We start from the raw sequence: 19,978 nt of genomic DNA on the forward strand, positions 1-19,978 counted from the left end.
CATAGCTGATCAATCCAGGAGATGCCAGAGCTATGAGTAACTCGATGTGAAAAAGTTCTTACTATGACTATGGAAAACATAATGGGAAGCTAACGTCCCTCTTGCATGGGAGTTTTGAAGTGCAGGCAGAAAAAAATTGCAGGGTTGGGAAATTCTTCTCTACAGGTTATGAGAGGACTATTGGAAGGTGAAAGCTATTGCTCAGGGGAGATGGAAAACATTGCACGTCACTCACATGAGCTGAGGAGCTATATGATTCTTCTTGACCTTGACTCAGAAACACTGAAGCACTAAGAAACACTAAGAATGACATGGTGTTCGGATATGGCCAAGGTCGTGGCGTGGGGGGAGGGAAGAAATGACAAATTATTATCTCTACAGCAGTCTGTACATAATAGTTTTTACCGTCAAGAGAGGAATTTGCTTTCAACCTAGAGGCCAATGCTTCAAGAAGAAGCTGAGTCAAAGCAAGCACAGAAGTTTCTCATGTTTGGTGCAGCTGCTGAGTTCCAAAGAGGAAGAGGAATTGGATTGCTTCAAAGTACTTGAAATACCCTGTAGGGATTTTCATTTTGTATTGAGATTCTCTGAAAGATCAATATTTAATGGAATAGTACTGCAACCCTCAATTTATAGCACACTGTATCACACTATATTGGATCTTACTGTTGTATTGCTACAATCAATTAAAATAAGCAGCTGTATTTTATTGGTTTTAGAAACAATAAAATATTTTTAATTATAAGCCAGCTTTTCCTCAAGCCTCTCCAATTGACACAACTGTAATCAGAAAGCCTGGATTTACATGCAGAGGAATATAAGCCTTTCCTTTCCTAATATTTCTTTTCATTCCATGACATTTTAAATGCTTTTTTCTGTGAAATACACAACATAGAAATGCATTATTACATTGTGCTGGAGACCAGATTTATCTTTTCTAATTTGGGATGACTCTGAATTTCACTCAAGTGGTTTCTTCATTTCTGCATAACATATGCAGAAACACACAACAATGAAACGTCTATATCCTCTTACATGTGTATAAGTATCTGAAAAACGTAGGCTTATATGTAAGCAGGTGTAGGAATGTACAAAAAAAGTGTTAATTCAGTACAACCATTACAAGGTGATATATCCACATCTAATGAAAACAGCAAGTGAGAAAAGTTACTTTGTGCCAGGGACCTTAACAGAGCCACACAATATACAATATATGTTTTCTTAGACCTAGAAGACAAAATGAATTTTTTAGCAACCTCTCATTTAATCCATATTTGAATAAGCTCTGTAACTAGTTCGAACTAAGGGTGCAGACAAAAATCTACATATGGCATTAGGATTTTCTTTTCTGTGCCATGTTTAGTTAATCATTTTCAAGCTCATCTACTCTGTAGTGGTTCCTACAACAAACAGGGCTAAATTACAGCAATCTGGGATCCACAGTTCAATCTGCTGGTTGTTTCTTCATTTCCATAACATAATTAAGAGTGGTTTCACAGTCTCCTTTTCTGGGCTGTTAAAGAAAATGCTTAATTTTCAATTTTTTTGTAGTTGCATCTTTTGCATTAAAAAAGGAAAGAAAACCCAAAACTGCTTGTAATTGCAGTTCTGCAAAGACCACAACTTGCAGTGGGTTTTTACATTTCCTGGGCTTCCTCCCCCTCTCACTCCCCTAGCTGACAAAAGCCTCTCTCCAGTGACGCTGCCTCCTGATACTGTGAATATCCATTGCTTCCAGCTCAGTTCCACCAAAAGCCCTGCACCCTGTCACTGGATTTATCCCACTACCATCCATCACAAACCACAAGAGAGATTCTGGGGATTTAAACAGCTTTATGTACTCTTTCAGTTAATCCCTCCCAAAACTACGTGTAGAAATCGAGAGGGTCTGCAAGGGATTTAGCACAGTTGGTCTGCTGGTTGCCTCCAGATTCCACATGTGCAGAAGCTCCAGGAAAGCAAACTGATAGGAGACTCGGGTAGCAAAGCTGCTGGGGGAGCAAGTGTACTTCCTTGCCTCCTGTACAGTGACGCAAAGGCCACAATCATGTCTGAGTCACCAGGAGGATGCAAAGATGCATGAAGGTGTATTTTGCACTTTGATTCCCGTCTCAGTTATCTTGATGTCTCATTGTTAATGCCTAGTTCATGTCACAGGCTATTTAAGACTGCAAGCAAAGTGTCTTTCACTGTTGTATGTAAAGAAACACTTGCATTAACAGAGTTTTTTTAGGGTTCCTTCCATTCATGGGGAGGCCTGTGGCCTCACTTTTAAGGAAACAAGTTACCAGTAAGCAAGAAGGAGAGACATTAGGAAGGAAAACATAACGCTGACTGCAGCCTGTAAGTTTATTTGCTGCAGAGTGCATGCTGCCATCCCGAGTTCCATCTCCACCTGCCCCATCAATCACTCCTTTTGTTCGCATGGTGAAGGGGATATTTTTTTAACGTATGAATGATGCCCAGTCCTCAGGCTTGTGCAATGCCTGCTGAGCTGAATGGAAGAAAACAATGTGATTTTGTAGCGAGAATGTTCTGTGCCGTGTCCAACAATGAATTTATCAGAAAGGCAATTTTTCCTTCACACCTAGGAATGGCTGCATTTCCACTAATGGTGGTGCACCTCTTATCAATTTCTTTCACATTCAAGAACACCATAATTCTGACCTGGCCAATTTTTATCCCAGGGGAAAACAAAAGCCTTTAAAAATTCCTGGCTGATTCCCTATCACAAAGCAGAAAAGCCTGCAATTGTAACACATTCTCTATCAGAGTCCCTCAGAAGGAAAGGCAACATTTCATTCATTCAGCATCTGCTTTCTCTCCATGAATTAATTTAAAGAGCATGTTGCGCATGGGTTTCCAGTGGCTGAGCCAGGCTTTGGTCATTGTGAAATCTACTTTGCCATTACTGCTGTAAGAGTGTTGGCCTCACATACCAGCAGTGGGCCACAGCGATGCACAGAATGAGCAAGACCCTGCTGTGTTCAGCATCCGGTGCCTTGACATTACTTCCTTGCTTGTTATCCAGGTTTTAAATGGTCTGTTGGGTTATTCAAAAGGCTTTCTTTCTTTAGGAGCTCTATGACGTGAGGTCATCATGTTCAGCTTAAGAGCTCGCTGAATTGTTAGGGTACTAAAATACCAACTTATTCTGGTGTAACAGAAGAATACAGCAAATGCTGGAGGTGTTCAATGTAAAATATGAACACATACATTCAAGTTGGAGCTGTTAAGCCCCCAAATCAACCTGTTTTTCTTGTAGCCAGTGTTTATTTACTGAAAAAAGATGCAGCTGATCTCAGCCTGGGGGCCTATTTTGGAAGTTCACCCTGTGGGTCAGGGCTCTGCTTTGAACGTAGGGCCCATGTGCATGAACTAAAAGAAGTAAGCACTCTTGCAAGTATGCTAGTGCGCTCTGCCCCCACTTCCCATATGGCAGCGCTTGGTTGCGCTAAGCAGCAGGCTGTGAGTAGGAGGCAGCTTTAGGCTGCTTGGCCAGTGCATGCTGCTCAATCAATTGTTCTTCATCCTCCCCAAATGAATGGCAGTGGGCCAGATGGAAGTATGCTTTGGGACAAAGCTGGCTCCTCAACATCGGAGGACCACTCCAAGTACTACATTTATTTCTGTTTGAAGAATTTGTCATACTATATAATTAGGACTACATCTATTTAACAGTGAAAATTAACCTAAATATAGCCAGACATGATTTATTGGGTGCCACATTGATCTACGGAGAAAAAGTTGGCAAAGACCTGTTCTTTTGGCTCAGTTGCTTAAAAATAGATAAGATCATCCTCTGACCATCCTCTAAACAGGACTTCATCAAGTATCTGATATTCTCATGCTTGAAGGTTATTTTGCTATTCATATTTATTATTAATAATTTTGTAAAGAATAAATGCCTTTACTTAAAAAGTAAACAATTAAATATTCTCAATGGCGTTTGAAATGTATACCTTATTGATATGAACTGCTGTTCCTGTTATAGGTTATTCATACCCACTAACTTGAGGCACTTAGTGTAAGAGTTTAGCTCTCCATATAATCAGTGGATACAGGTAAATGTCTCGAGAGTGTGATTCAAATCACTTAATTTAGGGAATAATTGCATACTTCCTAGACACCACTCATTAGGAACCTGCAGACTCTGGTCTTGAATAAAGAATTCAAAATTTGGTCTGTTAATCAAGAGAATGCAAGAAAAAAACGTCCTTGACAATGGAAGCTTCCAGTGGCAAGACCTTCAGTATTGAAAACAAGACATGAAAGAAAATGAGTAGGATCTGTATCTTCCTATTATCCTAACAGTACAACAGGTTACAATAAAAGTAATAAATGAATTATTTTCCAGGAAAAATATTTTTTAAAAAGGAGGAAAAAGAAACTCAGGAAGCATGCAAAGCAAGCTCCTATGTCTTCTTGGGAGTGACTGAGAGGAAGAGACAGGAATGCAAGTAAGCCCAGCCTTGAGGCTCACAGCCGTTGCTTCCATATTTTCAGGGTTCTGAAGTCCAATATAAATCTAAGTTACAAAAGAGTGTTGTGGAAAACCCTGCAAAACACAAACACTCATCTATAACATTGTATCTTCATAAACACGTTCTTTTCACATTTTTCAGGAAGTTTTATGCACCCTGCACAGTTGTCTTTTGAGGCAGGTGAAAAAGCAGGATGATTGGTCAAGCCTGAGGTTGAATTAATATACAAATGGGACTCAGTCAATCCATTTTGACTGCCACAGTATACTTATTGGGCTTGTTTTCTAAGAAAGACTTGTCCCCATTGTTTCTGACTAATTTTCTACACTGCATTGGCTCTGCAGCACATGCTGTCTTTCTGCGTGTGAATTAGGATGCCTCATTGCATTGTGGATAAGCTACAGCAAGCATTAATGTCACCGTGGGCTGAAGATGCCAACAAATGGGAATTGGCATGCTGAGACCAAGACAGGTGGCATCGTGGAATAAATACACTCACTATTCTCTACGCATTCAACTGGGAAAGCAAACAAGCACACGAGCAAACATTGCAGAAGAAAAGACCACTGCCAGCAACACAGCTCCTCTCCCTCAAAAAGACCCTCTTGGATTATTTCTGGCAATAAAGGCTTGGGTTCCTTTGAGTGAAATCCAGGCTCTCTGGATGTCAGTGTGGATTTTACTGACTTCATTTTGGCTATCATCTTCATGTTGCCAGGTCAACGCACAGTATTTTTGAAATATTTCAGGGCACCACATCTAACATTAAAAAGCTTGTTCCTTCAGTATTTTGTCTCCATGAAGGCAAGGATGTTTACTGTTCAACAGCTAAAATCATAAGGAAAACCATTACATGTTGAAGTTCGTTTAGGTGCAATTGCAGCTCTCAATATCATATTACTTTATAACGCCCTGATGTTTCACTGCTATTAATACATGAACTTTAATCAGAATATTCTGATTAAGTTAGTACATAACCCTGATGTAAAAGGAAGGCCTATGTAAAGGAAAAACAAACATATAGAGAAGTCAGGTGGCTGACTGAAGGCCACAGTAAGTCAGCAGCAGAGCCAAGAATATACTCCTCATACTCCAGGGTGTAGTACATACACCTGATCCCAAATTTCCTATTTCATCTAACAGACACATTCATGGTAAACCAAAAATCTTTCACTAGTGACAGTGTTTTAGCCTGATGCAATGAGAAAGGACTGAGCTATTAAATCTCCTTCTCCACAAATGCTTTGTGACCTAATAAAATGTTCAGACCACCACAACAATTATTCTCCAAGCAATAGGGCTAGATTTTAGTAATTTTTCAGTGCCACTGTTCATGACTGAAATGATTACGTCTATTCCTTTCCTCAGCCCACAGGCTGAGCTTAAGCAAGAATTTTGCCATACCAATGCATTAAATTCAGACCCAATAAATCAGTGGCTATTATAGTGTCTCTGGAGCTGGGTGTTTTGGGGCTTTTTTTTCTAAAGAAAAAAATAGTGGGAGTGACCAGGGGCATTAGCAGAGACTGGAAAGTTATAAAGATGAAAACTGTGATGGGAAGAACTCATAAAAACACTGGTGCTAGTTGTCATTCAGTTGCACCAACAGAAATCTGGAGTAAGACCACTTAAAGGAGTTTGGTATGGAGCACTAAGAACTTGAAGCGTGGGCACTGTACTGAGACGATGCAAGAGCCCACAGCAAGTTTCATGAGGTACCAATCATTTTAGCAACACTTAGAAACTAAGACATTAAAAATACACACTGCTTTCATCTACTTTTGATATGGTGACATTTATACAAAAAGGAAATAAAATTAGCAAGTTATTTTTGTGTGCCTATCAATTTTAAACTTGAGCTTTCTAGTACAGTTTGACTTAATATTTTAACTACAGAAAGAATGACAACCTCTTTTCTTTCACCCTCCTCTAGCCTCCCCCCAAATATATACTCAACCAAAAAAATACCCAATCAATTTAGTTCAGCCTCTTGATGTGTGTATCAAAGCTACTCCATAAAAATCTCTGCTGAGGAGCCAGAGCTGTCAGAAGACTATATGTGTCAGAACTTTAGACTAGGTGCGTCCAAATAGCAAAATAAACCTACCGCAAGTGACAATCCAGAACAGTCATGAGACACAAAATAGACAAGGAGGACATAGAAGGAAGAAATAAAAATTAAAACATCCACACACAAACATTAGTAAAAACCATGGAGAAATGACCTTTTTACAGTAGTACATTCATTAACAATTTGCCTCCCCTAGAAGGAATCTAATCCTCCCAGTGACCCTTGGTGGAGTTGTATACTCTACTTGAAAAAGTAAGCATTGCCTGCAATGGAAACCGGTTTCAAGACTGAAAACCTAATCTTATTTTCAACTCATCTCCCACTTTCCCTCAGCTACATTTGCTCATAATCTGTATTATTTCATAAACAGTTTCTCATTTGAAGTTGTGTTCAGGGAAGTGGACATTTTGAAGCACAAACATTCTAACAGAGACCAAAATTTTATTCCACTTTCTGTAATATCTAGCTATCATGTGTGACTGTTGAGCTGACTGAGTCTCTATGTCAAAAGGATCTTTAACTATGTCAAGCTATATGGCTTTATAATGATTTGGCACGGATGTGCAGGTCAGCATGAGTACTTGTAGGTCAGAAGTTGTCTTTGACAAACAAAACCAGACTAAGATGGAAATTATACTTCCAGGAGCTGATACTTTCAATTTACGAAATGCTATTCCTTTTCAAGTTTTGCGTGCCTAGGGAACTAGGATCTTGCAAGATGCCAAGTGCCTATCAACTGCTATTGTGCACTCTCAGCTGAAGGCAGAAGGTAATTAGCACTTGCAGGTTCAGGTCTAACAATGACTGAACTAATCATTTTGGTTTTTTGACAAGATTTCAGATCTTTGGTACTGTACGTTGCCCTTTATAATGACATTAGATTTACATCTTGACCTTCAATTACTTTTTTAACATTAAAATTTGCTTCCTTAAAGAGCTAAAAGGCATTCTTGTTATTCTCCTTTCTATTTTATGCCAGAGCCTCTAAAGTGGTTTAATTCTCTTAACTGAAATATTTTACATTTAGCATTGCATTGAGTTCAGCTAGGTATATTAAAATTTGCACTGATACTTCAAGATTAAACTGTTAGAATAAACAATCAGTCATACATAAAAAAAAAAGACAGCTAAAATTTCACAAATTAGGAATTAAGTTGGTAAAAGTTATTGAATGCCAAGGACTTAAAATCTGTACACTATCGGACTGCTAGGTATGAATTTAAGGGGCTAATTTAAGTAGCCTGTTTTTGAAATCCCAGACAGTGAAGAGGAAGCTTGGCTGGAGAGTTGGTGATCCATCCACTTACTAAAGGTCTGACATCTACATCAACTGAGAATCTACCCACCTTAGGTTTAACTGTGCAAAACAAAACATATTGGTTAAAACCCAAAATGTTTGGGCAAATGTATGTTTAAATAACTATACAGGATATTTGGAATGGAACCATCTTAAAACACCGATCTGTGCAACATTTCAAAGTTTGAGCTCTCTTGGTAGACAAGAGACGCATGATTCAGCTTTTTATCAAATTTCCCATGGAAAAGATAGAAATGAAACTCAGTATTAATTAAATAATGTAATTTTGCATTTAAAATATTTATTTTCCAAGAATCCATGGTCATTTATCCAGGTCCTAATGAATATAATTAAAAACACTTAATAATATATTGTAAATACAACAATGGCCTTACATGATATGGAACAAATTCCACATAAATATCAATCAACAAATCGCACATTATTGGTCCTACAACAAAGTATTAGGTTTGTTATCATTGGCAGAACATAACAAACATCTCAAGGAATTTTTCCACAAGCATAATCAAACAGTTCTTCCAAATTATTCTTGGTTTAATGGAAGGAGTTGGCTAACAGTAGCCCAGGGTAACCCAACAATTGATGATCTGATTTTCCATGCATTGCTGTGGGGGAAATATCTCACAATTACTTAATATTAATAGCCCAGAAGAAAGTCTATAAATCAAATACAGGGAATCTATGAATGCTAAATCAAAGTGCTTAAAGAAAAGGGGTTTGTTTCATATTCATCATATGGAGAAAACAAAATCAGCATAAAATCTTTTTCAAGGGAGAACTCAAAATTTCTGCTCAGTTGTTTTTTGAGCTCGGCCTCACTAATCTTCCTAACCTTGGAATAGCTGCATCTACACTAGTGATTCTGTGTACTGATGAGGTTGTTTTCAGGTGTGAATTTGTCTTGGGTTGGTGTCATGCACTCCAGTACACCAGTGTGGCACATGAAGCATCTTCTCTCTGGGTGGAACCAATGTTGAAGCTGCGCACCAGGGCACTATCTAAAGTGCTCCACTTGCAATGTGGATGCAAGGGTCTCCAGCTGTTCGCTCTTTGTGCCTGTGCAGGACTCTGTTAGTTGCAGTAAGGCAATCTGGGATGGCTGTAGAGAAATCTGCTTTGTATTGCCTCCTAGCATGTAGACACATGAGTACACCTAGGATGGGCAACTGGTGTGAACTTCATTAGCTGTAAGCATGCTATGTGTACTTATGGTCTGAGAACCAAAACAGATTGTGTCAGATCAAGCCTCACTCTTTCCTTCATCACTCACATGATGCCAGTGTGTACAGTGGTCACTATAAAATGTTGATACATACAGCTTGAAAGTAATGAATTTTGCCAAAGTTTACTGTATTGGTGCAGTGTATAGACTAGAAAAGTTAACTACTGTCTAATGAATCAACACTTTAGTAGTGGCTACTGCAATCGAGTAGCATGAACAGGAATAAAACAACTGGATCTTCAGTTATTTTCTTTCCATACTGTCTACTGAGCAAGAACAACAAAAACTGCCCTCTTGTCTGATAATGGAAACTGGAAATAGGTCTGATAGCTCTGTACCTTTGAAGTTTATCCATTATTTTCCTCCCCTTATCTGAGCTCCTTTCAGACTCCACTTGTGATCCAGTTGTAGCTAGTCATCAGACTTGTAAGGCTTCCTCATCCACTCTCCTGATTTTGCTCTTCCCCTATTACACCTTACTTGCCTGCAGAAGCATGCTAACCTGTTCCAGGACTCTTAAGACTGGCTGATGAGCCACGTCGGTGGCTGCTCCATCACTGTACAGTGGCATCTCACCGCTTGTTCTGGTCTGCTCCATGGGCCTCTTAGCTACTGTGCTCTAGGCTTCTCTTCTTGGATCTTGTTCCCAATCAGCTGGCCCTAGTCCTCGGGTTCCCAGCTTTGGCTTGTACTTCTAATCAACCTGCCTTCAGCCCAGCTTTCTTCTATACTAGATCCCAACTTGTGGAAGGAACTGCTCATTCCCAACCATGATTTTATCCTCTTTTTGGCTGGATAAGTGCTCCTGGACTGCTCTGGCTCAACCTTACCAGGGGTCTTGGGAGCACAGACTTGACCATGCAATATCTTTACAGTTATTGGCTCCTACTGAAGAGGTTTTGCAAAGCAATTCTCTAAATTTCTTCAGCACTTTCTATTTGAAAAATATAGCCCTTTGTCTTCTTAGCTTAGGAAATCTGGCAACGCAGTGAGGGCACATGGATACTTCACATTTATTTCCCCATTCTTCTGCTTATTCTCAACAGTTTGCTCCAGGAAGGACAATACTAAAACCCTGTTAAAAAAAAGCTTTATTTTCTTTCAGGAACGTATTGGTCAAGTCTATGGCCCTGAGGATTAGGTCCTGCAACCTTCTGCTTCTCTTGCATGAAGCACAGCTGAAGGACAAGTTTTTCTGCCCTTATGAAAATGATGCTGCTCAAAGGGCATTATGCTAATCTTTTCCTCCAAGTTACTCAGTTGACTTACAGCTACAAGTATGGCCTGTTATCTTTAATCTCCTCCTGTCTAGTACAAAATGAATTCTCCCAACATCATTGTGTTGAATGCCCCTGTGCTCTTCCTTTTTGGTTGTTTCCCCTTGTTTCTATGCTTCTCATTTTTTCTTCTATACTGTTGTTTCTTTCTCTGCTGAACTTTTGCTTTTGTGTAAAAAGAGATTTGGAGTTCAGAGCTACTTTTGTTTATCATGTAAGCTCAGAAATACTGCTAGAAAGATATAAAAACACTGTACTAGGTCCTGGTCAAAGTCTTGAAGAAGGACAGTGAAAATTGCACACATTTGCTTCATTTTTGGGACAAGCAAGATACTCTCAATAAATTTGCCCCTTCCAGATGAGTCATTATACGCCTGCTCATTTTTTTTTTTTTAGCAGAGCAGGGAAATTGGCTGACTACTTTATTAGTGATGCCACACCCAGATTCATCTTTTGTGATACCACCGAGAAGACGCTGCCAATCAGTCCCCTCTTCACAGAGCTGCTACTGAGGCAACAAGCAGAACTTTTTCTAGACACATCAAAGAGAAACCTTCAAATGCAACTCAAGAGTTCAAGAAAAGGAGAGGTACTTTACCTGGTCTTTCATGGTTTTCCCTAAATCTTTAACATCTTTCATGTTAATAGCATTCTTCCCTCCCTTCTCCTTTCCCTTCTTCTTGTTCTTCTTTTTGAATAAGCATTTCTTACAGAGACAAAAGCAGCAAGTAAGGATTAATAGGACTGCAACTATGGCTATGGCTATTAAGGCCCAAGGTGGCACTGGAAGAGAAAAAGAAACACACACAAAAAGAAGGTGGTAAACTGTTAGTAGGGTTAAATTCAGAAACAAGCACATTTCTCTCACAGCTAAGCCTTTTTCAATGAAAATGCCTTGCAGAAATACCTGAAATCCTTTCTAAAATATCCTGGCATCATTTGCGTATTTCTCCCAACTGAACATTTGCGCATACAACACCAATTTAACACATCTATCTATTTACATGCCTGGTGACACATATCAAACTCACTTGCAGCTATTTTGATTAATCAACCATCTGAAAACAATATGTCCAAAATATTTACACTGTGCAAATCTGTAAAATGCTCGGCACATCTAGGCAATTACTTGCTTCTTTCTTTAGTCATCTCCCCAGCCCACCTGGCATTGTGGCTGAACCGGGTGGAACTGACTGGGAATTTCCCTTTTCTGGAATGGCATCCGATCCAAGCAGTCAGTTTTAATGAACAGCCCTTCTCCTCTGCCCACGGCTGTACTTGACAGACTCACAGACTCTTTGCAACAGATGCAGGTCAAGGCCACCGGTACAGACTGACCAAGGACAAAGGACTGTCCAATCCAAGGGCATTTGCCCTGTTCGTCATCGTGCCCTAATGCTAGCAAAGTTTCAGTACATAGCTATATTCTCACCTATACTTTCGTATGAAGAAAAGCATATGTTCCGTTTATTCATTCAGTCCAGGATGCTGGACATGGCTGAAGCATGAATCAATAACAGAGAACACTTACTATATTAAAATGGTGTTGTTAAAGATCAGAATTTTTGGAAAAAAGGAATTAAGATGACATTTAAACACCAGTACTCCAGAAGGGAATTATCTTCATACGAATCAGCTTTAATGACCTCCTTTAATGACCACTGATCCCCACATTTAACCAGAACACCTGACAAAACTTTAAATCCTGTAAATCATTTTCTAAAAATCTCAAAATGCACTCAGTCTATCAGGTCTGCAACATACTCTCTCAGTGCATTACCTAAAAGGTCTCTAATACGATACAGAGCAAAACCAAAGAGTGAATCAAATTTGACATGTTGACGTCAGTGAATCACAAAAGGGAATGGACAGTATAAATAGAGAAAATTAATTGCTTAAAGGAGCTAAGCAGAGTGTGAAGCATGGTCACAGGAACTTCCACTACAAATTACCAGTTCAGGAAGAGGACAGAGTACCTACACCTTCCTTACTCTAAATTTAATGACCATTTTTTCTAACTTTTATTCAAATGTCCTTGGTGACAGATACAAAAATAATACAGGAGAATAGTTAAACAATAATTTCTGTAATACTTTTGTGCCTCTAAATGTTCATTAAATGCAGCTGCTGTAAAAGGGAAGCTGTACCATATGTAGAACAAATGAGAACTGATTACTAAACAAATGAATGTTAAAAGATAAACAGTGAACAGATTAACAGCTGTTTATGGGATGTATTTTATGGAGTCAGCAGCAGCAATTCTGCAGTTAAAGTTGCATTAGATCTGCGCTTATCACAACTTAAAATCGTATTTCATGCACTAATGATTTCGTTTTGTCTTCAAATCTGGTGTGGTAACACTTTGTAGCACAACTGACTCTCCTACAAATTTTTTTTTTTTTTTTTCATCCGGCACTCACAAATGTAAAACCATCACCTTTCACAGGCAATGTGTGCTTTTCTCAAATTCTAAACTTCATATGTGTACTTCGTCTGTTAGACACTTAGCATCTGAAATGCTATTTACATAACACTATACTTTATAGCTGAGCGAATCTACAGGACTCATGTCAATATGAAATGAATGCTGTGCCCAAATTTATCAGCTATTTGTTTTGCTGCCTTGTCAGCAGTGCTTGAAGCATGATGCCAGGGAATATGGGGCACAGCAAGAATATGGGATGGGGTTCTGCCAGCAGGATGGCACTGTGGGAGGGAAGAGAGGAGGCACACATCAAAAGCGGGTAAGTTGGGAGAACCAAAGAATTGAGGAGACAGGGAATGTGGGTGTTAATAGGATATATACATATGCATCCTACAGATGAAAAAGCTTGTGTAGGTAGTGAAGTCAGGTGCCTTTGTGCCGCAACTGTTGTGTAAAGTGGTATTCTGGCACTGCTGCCTCGGTTCCCTGGAGCATGAACAATGTAGGGTGCCTTGGGGAGCATTTGAAACACTTGCAGATACCTCAGCTTCTTTTTTATAATGCATTGTCTGCTCTCATCTGTTTGTAATTTAATTTCACCCAATAGCTCTTGTGATGCAATTAAATGATCATCAAATTAATATCTGAGACACCAAGAATTATGCAGAATTCCTTATTTATCTCTTCAAAGAAAATATGTTCCCTTTTTTATTAAACAAAGCATAAGCAATAAAAGAAAAAAATTGGGGCAACCCAAAATCTGGACATTTCCAAAACAACTTCAACATTCAAGTCTGAAAAAGCAAAAAGGAATGGATTTTTTTTCCCAATAAAAGTGTACTATCTCTGTCAAGGAGATGGCTCATCCAAACACTGCCATTGACAGATTGCCCAACCAGTGGATGCAAATGTTAGATTTAAGACAAGTGAAACATACAGTTATCACTGGCTTTGAAGTTGTTTGTTTCCTTTCAAAAGCACTATTTAAATAATTTTAAATGTTAATCATTTTATGTAATACAGACAAGATTTTCCGAAATTAGTAAAGACTTCGAGAGTTTTCATCTCTGTGCTCCCCAATTCATGACGCTGCCAGAGGAGCTTGAATTCCAGAAAAAGATAAGTTTTTAAAAATTAGTTTTCTATAAAGTCATCTCAAGGTGGACAGGCCAGAATGAAATGACTGAAGTCACTGGTCACTTTGGAAGACTCAAGTCTAGAACCTTTAATTTTTCAGCCTTTTTACCAACTGTGAATATCTATAAAAACCTTACCGACAGTATATGAACTTCCATGTTTTTGCACAGTGGCTCACTTTGGAGATTCATATTGGTTGTTTTCAGTTGGACTTTACCCACACTTATGCAAGATTTTCAAAGAATTTCATTTTTCCACTGTTTAAATGGACAACAAAGGGAATCTACAGTATGAAGACTACCTCCATCTATATTAAACCAGTTTGATCAGGTTCAGTAGTGCAGTTTGAAACCTCAGGAGGTCTTCAGACATGATCCATTGAACAAAAGACCTCTGTGGCAGACAAAGCAGGGTGGGTGACGTGAAAAACGCAGATCCTGACCAAGTGACTGAGATGTCAAGGAGCCAGAAGCTTCTTGTACAACTTGTCTTACCCAGTGCCTGCACAAGGGGGTGCTTTGAAACAAGCAATACTTACCTATGTGATCAAGGAAAAGCTATTGGTTTAAGGATAATTAATATGTGTGTAAACTTTCTGGTATTTCAGTGCTATTTTCTTTGTTCTGCTCCTGTGGGCAAATACTGAATACTTATTTTGAAGAAGCTGTCATGAATCGCTATGTGATTCGGTGATTCTACAAGGCTCTTAAAGACAAATCTATAGGAGGGGATCTGCTGAGTAGCATAGTTAGTAAATAAGGTCTTGAATCAGTCTTATTGATCCAGTCCAAGCAGGGTATGCTCTAGGACTTTACTCAGAAATGCAGGAATGAAGCCTATCTGTAAAAGGAGAGTGTAGAGAAAATGAAGTGCATGGCTAACTCCTGAGCAATAGCAGGGCACTGAAAAGAGTAAGCTCTAGGATTGTGTTGATAATTGAGGCATTTTGGGTACCGATTTTGCATCCTTCACTCATGCTGAACATCAGTCAGACATGGATGCAGCTAAAGCAGTTGTGAGCTCTCTCATCCCTCTCTGTTGCTTCCTTCTAGTAATGCCAGCCAGGGTTGCGTGCACGTTGTGGGTCATTTGATGCATTTGTAGCATTTCACAAATACAGCAGCTGTGATGCACTTACATTATCATTTTAGTTTAGGCTTAGGAGTGCATTTATGAGGCATATCTCCAGCCCATACCCACATACCACGCCTGGACTCACGTTATGCAGCGATCTGGGAGGGCACGATGGGCTGAATGGGAATATATGCTCCCAGAGCTCACCTAACGGTGCTCCAACTGCAAAAGGCACTTGGCTCATGGGAGGAAAGCTAAACCGAGGCATTACCCCCACAAAGTTTGCAGTGTGGGGCTGGGTCCTCAGGACCGACTGCTTCACTCCACTGATTTGCTTCTACTGCGCTGCACTAAATACAGCTTGTGTCCCAACCTGTCATTAAATATTGTTCCACTGAATATGCTAGATTCAAAGGAAAGAATGTATTACTGAGTTATTCAATTTACGAGCTACAAATTATGGCCTTTATATAAAGATATCCTTACTTGGCCTTACACAAAATGCTTGGAGAAGTACAGGCCTTGGGTCTAAAACTGACATTCCCGCTAGACGATCTAAAATTATCAAATGCCTCGGAGAACATTTGACTCCAGAGGAAAGCCAGTAAGAGGTAAGTCACAAAATGTGTAACAGCACCAAAGTGCTACAGTCTGTAAAAGAGATTAAAATCCTTCATCCTAATAATTTTCTTCCCTTTCTGTGTGCAATGTCATAGGAAACTTTATTAACTCAGAAGCCAAAGAGAGGGAAGGTCAAGGAAGAACTGAAGAGAGGAGCTGAATTAAAAAAGTGAAGACTTCCATACCAAAAATGCTGTCCACCGACAACTCCCAATTAAGCAATTAAGCAGCCCCATTTAAACTGTGACAGCAAAGGACTATCAGATGATGGCAGCTTCCATATTATTCTGCAAAGGAGGCCCATGGCATGTCGGAATTGATAAATATTAATAATCTATGTTTTAGAGGGGGCACAATACTTAACAGAAAGCTGCAACTGCCAAATAGTTGTATGTGAAGTGCATTGCATTAATCTAAAGCTCTGGTAGCCTGAACATGAGAGCACTGGCAGTTTTCATTTACTAAAGCATAGTTTTATCTTAGGTTTTTGCACTTACAGCTTCTAATCAGGAAGCAAACCCCATATATAGCCATATTCAGACTTTCTGTATAGAAACTCCCCAGGGGCCATGTTCTGGGAATCAATTTGACTTTCATTAGAAGTTACTTAAAGAAAATGTACTTGAGAGCAAGGACCCAGGTAATAGATATCACTGTTCACAGCAGAAGGAATACAGAGGTGATCAATGCAAAGAAAAGGAAATGCTGACACGTGGTAAAATGACTTGTAAAAGAGGAAGATAAAAACTGCAAATACATACTTACAAATACTGATCATTTAAATACTAGCCTTCAGGCTTATACAGCTACATTTCCACCCCAAACACTCTTATGGTATGATCTCTTGCTTTAGTAGCACGCTTGCAAAATATTATTTTCACTTTCTTACATATACCACAGATTTTTTATGTGGTTCAAGTTAATGACGCTACCTTTGACCCCTCACCAGAAGGAACCATTACTAAATATCTTAACGAATGCTCCCATGCTGACATTTCCCCCCCTCCTCTATTTTTTGAGCACGTGCAGTTGCATAAGACTATCTCTATGAATAGTTTATGGAAGTTACTGAAGCTTTAACTGCGCTAAGAGATGTGTGTTCTGACAGTGAAAATTCCCCACATGCAAAACAGTCTGTGAAAGTACACTGATCAGATGGGCTTCACTCACTGAATATACTCCTGCCTATAGCTTCTTTGTTAGACATTATCATGCAAAATTATGCAAATTTTGTACGACTGAACATTCCGGTCTTTGGAAATAAACTGACAGTGAATTTAGCAGTAATCCTAGATACGGCTACAAATTTAGCTGAGGTACTTGGGCTGCTTAAGAATTTGATGTGCCTACTGTATGCTCCCAAAGCTGGAAGTCAAAATGCATAAAATGACTAAAATATTTACCTGAAGGCAAACTCACACCTACTATTGGAATTTGCAGGTCATTTATATTTATTATTGCTGGTATTAATTCACCTTTTAGGGCATGTGATAGGTTCTCTGTCATGCTAAAACACATCTACCCAACAGTGTATCTTCTTTCTGCAGAGCAGAACTATTTCTGTCTCTGTTGCTATCTCTGTCTCCTTCTTTCCAACGTGTTTTGCTCCCTCTCTCCCCCAGCTCCTCACTGCTTAGTCCCATCAGCCCCTCTGCCCCTCATCTCTCAAGACACATGGGGGAGAAAGCAAGGCAGGGGAGTTTCCAGGTGAGACAGGATGGTGAGGCAGCCAGCCCAAGGAAGAGAAGCTGCTGAGATGTCTCCTTCTTGGAGGAAGTACCTCAGAGAGATCGCAAAGGCCTTCAAGCTCAAATGTCAGGTTTCATCTGTATAAATACTAAAACAAAAACAGCTCCTCTATTAACCTGCCCATTCCCCACCCCGAATCAAAATGAAACGGACTCTGAGCAAAAGAGAGTTAACACAGATCTCCTCTCTGCCAGCTGTGTCACTGCTGGTCGGGACCGCTCTCTTGGGCTCATTTTCACCTCAACCACCATTGCACAGTGTCGTGGTTTAACCCCAGTCAGCAGCTAAGCACCACGCAGCCGTTTTCCCCTCCCCCTCCCAGTGGGGTGAGGAGGAGGAAAGGGAAAAAAAAAAAGGAAAACTCATGGGTTGAGATAAGAACAGTTTAATAACTAAAGTAAAATATAATACCAACAATAGTAATAATGAAATACAATAATAATAGTAATGAAAAGGAATATAACCAAAAAAAAGGGGAGGGGAGGGAGAAGAAAACCAGCGATGCACAATGCAATTGCTCACCACCCACTGACCAATGCCCAGTTAGTTCCCAAGCCATGATCTGCGCCTCCCGGCCAACTCCCCCCTGTTTATATACTGGGCATGACGTTCCATGGTATGGAATATCCCTTTGGCTAGTTCAGGTCAGCTGCCCCAGCTCTGCTCCCTCCCAGCTTCTTGCACACCTGCTTGCTGGCAGAGCATGGGAAACTGAAAAGTCCTTGGCTTAAGATAAGCGCTACGTAGCAACAACTAAAACATCAGCGTGTTATCAACAGTATTCTCACACTCAATCCAAAACACAGCACTGTACCAGCTACTAAAAAGAAAGTTAACTCTGTCCCAGCCGAAACCAGGACACACAGCCTCCTTGGTGGTGAAGTGGCTCCTTGGGAAGGGCCCTCCTGTGGTCTCTGGCGCCTGGCTGCCCTTTCCAGCAGTGCTGTGCTTCTGCGGGGCTGCTCGCTCTCCTCTCACCCTCCCACAGCTCCCAGCCCTCCTGCCTGCTCCTGCCTCCCCCTTCACCCAGAAAATACAGCCGTTTCTTCCATTGCCCTCTATGAAAGAATGATATTCTCCTACTTGGCACGCAATGGCCCAGAGGAGGAACCAGCAGCCCAGCTCCCTGCTGCACAGTGTGTCCCTTTTGAAGGACCGCAATGCTGGCCAGTGTGACAAATAAAACAGCCTCCCCTTTCCAGCAAAACCTCTAGGTCACTTACTACAGAAAACAGTGTAGGGAAAGGAAAGACTTTGGTGGAAGATGCTTTCTGATCAAGTAGATAATATTTTTAGACTGATACTTCCTATCAGTTCATATATCTGCTGCCATAAAGCTTTTAAAATAAAATAAATGAATTCAGGCTCTAGATAATTGCCAGAGAAAGCACTGGGCACACTGAGCAGCTGGGGAAGATGAAGAAAGCTGGAGCCTCCAACCAGACCTGGAAGCCAGACAGGTTTGCTGAAGGCTTTCCAAAAACTGTACACATCAACACCAGCTGAGGCCAAATACTTTCCTGAGAAGGGACAAAGCAACTCATGGGGCTAATATTCAACTCTGACAAACAAATCTGTAGAAGCTTGAGATGACTGCTTTCCATCATGTGGACAATTGTATTTTGTGGTTAAAACACATTTCACTTTTCCTGTGACATATACAATATGTTGTACTTCAAACTTCGATTGATAGTCTGAATGAAAAAAAACAGTAAAAAAAAAAGTCATGCAACTCCCTCTGACTTGGAACTGGAATTTTCAAAGGGACAAAACACTCCAGTCATATAAATCCTGGGACTCAGAAATCAAGAGAATAAGACTCAAAAGTAATGAAACTGATGGGAAAAAATCAATTATGCCTATACATATTTGATTTTCTTAGCTGATTTCATTCATTGTATGCAATGAACACTGGTTTTGTTTTATCTTCCTTTTCAGTTTTTGAACACTTGGAAATGTTATTTGTGTCACATTTTCAAGGTTTACCGTGCAAATATGAGGGCCAGGGTTGTATTTCAATTTTCAAAACAGTAATCACATTTCTTGCATACCAGAATTAGTCATGCGGAGTACATGCTGAATGTTATAAGTTCCAAAACTAGGTAAAAACTCCATTGCCAAGAAAGGAAAAGCTAATTTGGCACATTTTTTAATAAAATACTATGCAGGGGTAAAGTCCTTTAAAAAAAGGAACTGATTGTGATTTCTGACAAGATGAACTTAGAGAAGACTATGTCTGTAAGCCAATGGTTTGTTAACATATGCAAACTTAACACAATGGCTTAGGGTTTAAAGGAGAACAGCTACTATTAAAAGAATTAACAACCATTGCAGTAATACACTAAGTTCCCACTGAAAGTAATAACCAGTTTTATTCCTTACTGAGATTTAATATTAATTTAGAAGGTCTCAAATAAAAATGGCTCATATATAGCACTTTTTGTCAGTAGATCACAAAGTGTCTTATAAAGGAGGTAGGTAATAATATCTGAACTGCAGAGATGCAGATATTAATACATACAGAATAAAATTACTTTGGTTAGCGTCATATAGAAGACACCGTAGGAGCATTGGTCTACATTACTGACCGGTGCAGTGCA

General features: G+C 39.7%; 1 protein-coding gene across 1 annotated transcript in view; it reads right to left on the bottom strand.

Moving 5' to 3' along the window:
- SYT1 (synaptotagmin 1) overlaps positions 1 to 19,978 on the bottom strand; it is a 375,273-nt gene that overhangs the window by 91,535 nt on the left and 263,760 nt on the right. The window contains exon 5 of the mRNA XM_050892070.1: positions 10,971 to 11,155. Within this exon, the coding sequence (XP_050748027.1) occupies positions 10,971 to 11,155 (185 nt within the window). The remainder of the gene's footprint in view (positions 1 to 10,970; positions 11,156 to 19,978) is intronic.

Source organism: Gymnogyps californianus, chromosome 1 (genome assembly GCF_018139145.2).
Source record: "Gymnogyps californianus isolate 813 chromosome 1, ASM1813914v2, whole genome shotgun sequence".
NCBI classification, from domain to species: Eukaryota; Metazoa; Chordata; class Aves; order Accipitriformes; family Cathartidae; genus Gymnogyps; species Gymnogyps californianus.